The following is a 6,687-nucleotide window of genomic DNA, read 5'->3' as shown; positions in this document are numbered from 1 at the left end:
GACGGAACACGTGAGGTTCACAAATTATTTCATGGCGGACGTATTTACATGTATATAATTGTATTATTACATGTATACAGATATTTAATTGATATATATATACACACACATATTTATATACAAAGTTGTTCGTGTCTTTCTCTCTCACCCAGTCTCTCTCTCTCTCTCTAAACAATTGCAGAGAACACTGAGTATACCGTAAAAGAGCAACAAAGAGAAAGAAAAGAAAAGAAAAAACGACAGCCACCAGTTAATTTTTGGTTTATTCAAGAATTCAAGAACAACTGCTGCTGCTGTATATATCTTTACATTTTTCTAAAGAAATTCAGGTTTATTCCTTTTGTTAATCACTCGAATTCCACAAAGCATCAAACCAACACTCGTACGCTAGCTAGCTTCTTTCTCTTTTTACACCTAGCTTTTTCTCTTTAAATTTCAACCTTAATCTTGCTTGTATCTGGATTCACACAAACGGATCTATGATATGAAGAACATAGCTTCTGCTGCTTCCATAATAATAATAATAATGATATGGTAGTACCAAGATTTGAAGAGAAGCAATTACCACACCACAAGAATTCTATGTCACAAGATTATAGTATTTTCAACTTCTCCCATGGGTTTGAAAGACCATCTCAAGATCAACAACAACACCATCAGATCGGTGATGTTTATGAGTCCACTGGAGCTGGGATGTTGTCCGAGATGTTTAACTTCCCGACCGCAGTCCCGGCCACCGAACTCCTTCAGAATCAAATGAATTACAACCGTAATCAAGCCATGCAACTTTTTGTGATGAATCCATCACATGAATCACCTTATCATCATAATAATAATAATAATAATACTCAAACTTCACCATCAACACTTCATATGTTGTTACCAAACACTGTCCCATCTTCAAGTCCAACTCTTCATCATCAACAAAGCTTTGGTAGCGGTTCGGGTTCCGGACAAGGGCAATTCGGTCCATCGACACAATTCGCATGGATACCGCCTGGTGGAACAGCTCAAGATGGTGGTGTGGACAGTCATGGGCTCTCTTTATCTTTAAATTCTAGTTTGCAACACTTGGAAGGTACTAAAGTTGAGGATTTGAGAATCGGTGATAATCCGGCCACCGCGATGCTTTATTTCAATCAAGGAACCGGTGGTGGAACCTATCCGTATCGGAGTATGCAATTGCAAGGTCCAACACACAATCCAACTCATGTTGGATACGGGTCATCTTCTTTAGGTGTGGTTAAAGCATTGAGGACTTCTAGATATGTTAAGGCAGCTCAAGAGTTGTTGGAAGAGTTTTGCAGTGTTGGAAGAGGTCAATTCAAAGCAAACAAGTTAGGGTCCAAACACACTCCGAATCCAAATCCGAATCCAAGTAACAGTAGCGGCGGTGGCGCGTCTTCGGCTTCATCTAAAGATCTACCTACTTTGTCATCCGCAGAAAGAATTGAACATCAAAGAAGAAAAACCAAACTATTATCCATGCTAGATGAGGCAAGTCAATCTTTCTCTCTCTTTTTCTCACTAAAGATAGTTCTTGTAATCAATAACTGAAGATATCATAAAGTCACCAGAACCCAAAAAGATTCCGGCGCTATATTTATATATATAGTTAAAATATAGGGTTCCAGTTATTATTAGAAGTGATCTAATTCCAGTATACCTGTATCCACTTTCAACAGTGAATATAGTCTAAAGTCAATACTGACTAAACTCAATTTTCTTGAACTTTTGTTAGTTATTTAATATCTACTACTCTTAAGGGTACATTTCATTTTGATTTGGTAAAAGTCTTGACATGTTATGTTAGAATCTTTCACTCGGTTTACCAACTAGATAATATTCAACCATGAATGGAAAGTACTTGCATACATACAAACGTCATCATATATAATTATGAAATTCATTAGGTGGAGGTTTTATTAATAATCAAGAAATCTGGATCCTTAATTTCCAAGAAAGAAGCTTTCGTCTTTCATCACCGTTACCATGTCTTGACGTATGCTATGATTGATTCATTCCAATGTCTTTATATAAGAAACAATATTTTATTTAGCATACGATTAATTAATATTATTACATCTTATCAATAGTTAATTAGCTGAGTACTTGTGTGTGTGTGTTATAATATTATACTATTGTTTGTTATTGATTATATATAGGACGTACGTCAAGGGTTGTACTGATCCCACTGTTGGTTTCTAATCAATAAGAATAGATGAACAGTATAATCATCTATACAAGACAATAATTCTTTTCTTTTTGTTAATTGGGTACAGTTTGTAAATATATATGTTGTTTGCTAGAATCATCATAGTATATATATGGTCTATATTGCTATATTATATGATGAGATTTAAATAATTTGTGTAATAACACTTAATTGAAAACCAGGTGGATCGGAGATACAATCACTACTGCGAACAAATGCAAATGGTGGTGAATTCATTCGACTTGGTATTGGGTTTTGGCACGGCTGTTCCATACACCGCGTTAGCACGAAAGGCAATGTCGCGCCATTTTCGATGTTTAAAGGATGCAATTGCGGCTCAGTTAAAGCATAGCTGTGAGTTATTGGGTGAGAAAGATGTGGGTACTTCTGGAGTGACCAAAGGAGAGACACCAAGGCTTAAATTGTTGGAGCAAAGCTTAAGACAACAAAGGGCATTTCATCAAATGGGGATTATGGAACCGGAAGCTTGGAGGCCTCAACGAGGTTTGCCCGAGCGTTCGGTTAATATTTTGAGAGCGTGGCTTTTCGAGCACTTCCTACACCCGTAAGTTTTCGTTAGTTATTTAAAGTTAATTATGCATTTCAAGATGAATATTCTTGGTTATAAAAATGTAATCTTTATGAATCTTTAAAACTAGAAAATGAATATTTTATGATGGTGGGAAAATTAAAAATATTAATGATGAAGTCATAGATAAGAAGAGGGTGCTTTAAACAATGGTAGAGGTGCATATGTTTGTGTGTGTTTTTTTGTTGTTGGGTAAGCTTTTATGATTGAGAACGATTAAAGAACAAAAGCTAGATAGAAAAAGCAATAGTATTTGTGGTTACAGCTTACTGTTGTCTCTCCAACGATAAAGCTGATAAAGTGGTTCTTTAGTAATATGTCTTAGAACATAACATGTTGTGTAATTGACCCCTTTCACTTAATAAAAACACCAGTTTTCAATACACGTACGTTAATGATGGGGCCTAAAAGTTTTTGGAAGAGAGCAAAGATAAAGATGCTGCAAGAAAGAGTCAATCTAATTATATTTGATTTGATGGTCAGTTTTGATGGTTTCTTTTACTAAACTTTACATCAAGATTATGACAAACACTATAACAATGCTTGGTCACTTATATAAACATTTTTTTACATAACGTTAACAGTTTTTAAACTAGAGTAATTAACCGCTTTTGAACTAGATATATTGTATTTTTCTCTACCTCACTTCTTGGCGTAATTACTCTAGTTTAAAAGTGTTAAGTAATAATAATTACTCTAGTTATTTATCTGATTACTAGATTAATTTTACTTGTGCCAGATCTCATCCCAAGTTACTTTGTAAATATAAATACCTTGTTAACTAACGGGATAAGCTAATTATTATTGGTGTGAACTTATATAAAGTGAATATATCTACATGCATGAATCCTGATCACAGAATTTAATGTGAGAAAAATCTAGCTAGAGATTGTCCAAAGTTGTCTTATTATGTGTTGTTAATTAGGTTAGGTTTTATAATAGATGTAGAAAATGAAATGCATTTACTTTTAAGGTGGGGATGCATCATCTGCTGTCGTTTTAATTGGATAAAGTCATTCTCAGGTATCCAAGCGATGCCGATAAACACCTGTTGGCTAGACAGACTGGTCTCTCCAGAAACCAGGTTCAATATTCGTACTCTCTCTCATGCATATATAATAATATGTATTTATATAATTATAAATATATACAGTCATGTCTGCGTATATTGTGTTGAGCTTTCATTTTCATCAAACAAACCTCAACAATCATCATATGAAAATGAAGGAAAAGATATATAACTTAATTAATGAAAAAGTTTCATGGAATATTACTGACTTGTGACTGTTTTCAGTTTCCATCATTTTCTGTATCATTTAATCTTATTATAAACATATAAGGGTGAGATGACTTTTATAGACGTATACCATCTAGCAGTAAACAAATCGTGATAAAATTCGGAAATTTTAGAAGAAAAGTGACGATGAAACAGGCAATAAATATATAAATCTGTGAACATGAAATATAGAAGCAGTTGTAGGTCTGCCTTCTTTGTCAATAATCATTTTATATTTTGTTATCTTTCTGATACCATCCAACTCTCTCACCTTCATTTATGTTTTTAATTCATTTGCCATCAATGGTATATACAGTACAATTAACGTCTGTATGTGTACATATATTTTGGTCTTATTAACTATTTAAAATATTGAATGCTTGGTTTCATCATTGTTTTAAAATACATATATTTGGAATCATTGTCATGCATATATAATGATAGTATTAATTTACACCGACAACATTGGAATGTGACATGCCACCCACATTTTGGTACTTAAATTTATAATTGAGGATTAAGCCATTAAAGTTGCATTTACTTAATCAACAATATTGCCTCTTATAATGGCTCTAAACACATAAGAAGCTAATTATAATAAACTACACTTAAAGCAACAGTTAATTACTAAAGACAAGCAACCAAATTTGAGAGACTTGATTGATTACCCTTAAATGGATTTATTCCAACTATTAAGATATGCTAGTTCGAATACCACAAACAACCGTAGATAACAAGCAAATATCGATAACTCGTTATCATGGTTACATTTGATTTTGATATCGCAAACATGAAGGCACATGCATTACTCTATGGACCAGTTAACTTCAATTAGGGTTGCTTTCAGGCAGGTTCTCCTATTCATGTGTCTGTTTCATGCAAAACCATAGTCCTTTTAATAATGTTTTATGAAGAGAAACAATATTGTTTCCTTTCCTTGAAAGCTTTGTTGAAATAACATATTTGTCTATTTTTTATTTTTTTTTTTGTTAGTGTATAAAAACTCTTTCATATTATTAAGGAAATAGATACTGAAGTATTTATTTGATTTTGCAATGAATGTAAAGATTGATTGGTGTACTGCAATAAAACCTAAAAAAACATGCAGGTCTGCTAAAGAGAAGTACCCTTGACTTTATCAGAAGCCAGAAACAAAATGACAGTCCATCACAAAGCTGGTCCCATTCATTGTTCAGCTTTTATAATCATGATGAAATACCATATGTCCTCCCCTTTTGTTTTGATTACCTCATCCAAGTTTACATACACATACACATTGCATAAAAGCTACTTTCATCTCTTCATTCTGTAATTTTCATTTCACATTCACAGTAAAAGTTAAATGCATCATGCATGCAAACTAGTAACTTCTGATCATACTGATTTAGATTCACAAAGTACCAAATTAGGGTTCATAAAGATTGACAGAATAGTAGAAAAGAAAAAAGCTTCAAGACAATGATTAAATATATTATAACTTGATTAAATTATAGAATAAACTCATAAAGTATATGTCACTTTTTGGATTGTTTCTGTATATTTAAATAATAAAATGTTTGTGTAGGTCTCAAATTGGTTCATAAATGCGAGGGTCAGATTGTGGAAACCTATGGTGGAAGAAATGTACCAGCAAGAAAGCAAAGAAGAAGCTGAAAATCATGATCAAGATGAAGATCAAGGTAAAGCTAATGATCATAATGATAACGATAACGATAACGATAATGATGACGATGATGATGATGGACAAGAAGAAGAACAACAAGAAGATAAAGAAAACACAAAAAACCATAACCATCACAATTATCAAAACAACAATATTATTAATAATAATAATATTAATAATAATAATAATAATAATATCCACCCTCTTCCACCTTCATCTAATTCTGCCACAACACAAACACATGCAAATTACATCAATGAACCTGAAAATGACCCTTCACTTCTTGCAATCAATACACAATATTGCTTTGCGGAAAACCAAGCTGCTGCTGCTACTATGGCCTACACTTACTCACCAATGATCTCAAACACAACCGGCGGTATTACCACGGTGGCACCACCACCTTATGATGGTGACACGTGTCGACGCGGCAGCATGGAATACAGGACCACTGCTACAGGAGGAGACGATGCTAATGCAGCTGCTGACATTGGGTCAACACTTATAAGATTTGGGACCAGTTCTGGTGACGTGTCACTCACACTAGGGCTACGTCATGCCGGAAACCTGCCGGAGAAGGCGTCTTTTTTCAGTTAGAGATCACTCTGGGTGTGTTTAATATGTTAAGGAATTGATAATCATATCATGTTTACTAGCTAGTGCTGGTTGGTCTCATTATTATTTACTTTTATTTTTTAGTTGATGGTTATACCTTGAATCTTATACGTTTCTTCTTTGTTTTATATATTTTCTTATTTCAAGTATAATAATCACAAGATAAAAACATATATATACTTTAATTTCCACTGTATTTCTTTCTATCATGATATAATTAAGCTCATGTACGAAATTAATTATTAAACTTTTTTCTACATGAGAGCATGTAACGAGATAGGGTAAATCGTAGTTTGTGTGTAGCAGATAACCATGAAGAGGTATGAAAC

At 33.4% G+C, this 6,687-nt stretch overlaps 1 protein-coding gene across 1 annotated transcript; it reads left to right on the top strand.

The window, feature by feature from the left end:
* On the top strand, window positions 1–6,466 carry LOC143595735 (BEL1-like homeodomain protein 2). Its single transcript, XM_077074684.1, has 4 exons — window positions 1–1,497; window positions 2,398–2,780; window positions 3,828–3,888; window positions 5,645–6,466. The coding sequence occupies exons 1-4, from the start codon at window positions 532–534 to the stop codon at window positions 6,338–6,340; spliced, it is 2,106 nt and encodes a 701-aa protein (XP_076930799.1). The 5' UTR covers window positions 1–531; the 3' UTR covers window positions 6,341–6,466.
* Window positions 6,467–6,687: the final 221 nt, after the last annotated feature.

The sequence above is a fragment of the Bidens hawaiensis genome, unplaced genomic scaffold, assembly GCF_021521415.1.
Source record: "Bidens hawaiensis isolate Kalapana, Puna unplaced genomic scaffold, B.hawaiensis_p1.1 tig00001721_1, whole genome shotgun sequence".
In the NCBI taxonomy this organism is placed as follows: domain Eukaryota; kingdom Viridiplantae; phylum Streptophyta; class Magnoliopsida; order Asterales; family Asteraceae; genus Bidens; species Bidens hawaiensis.
This window is presented reverse-complemented; position numbering and strand designations above follow the sequence as displayed.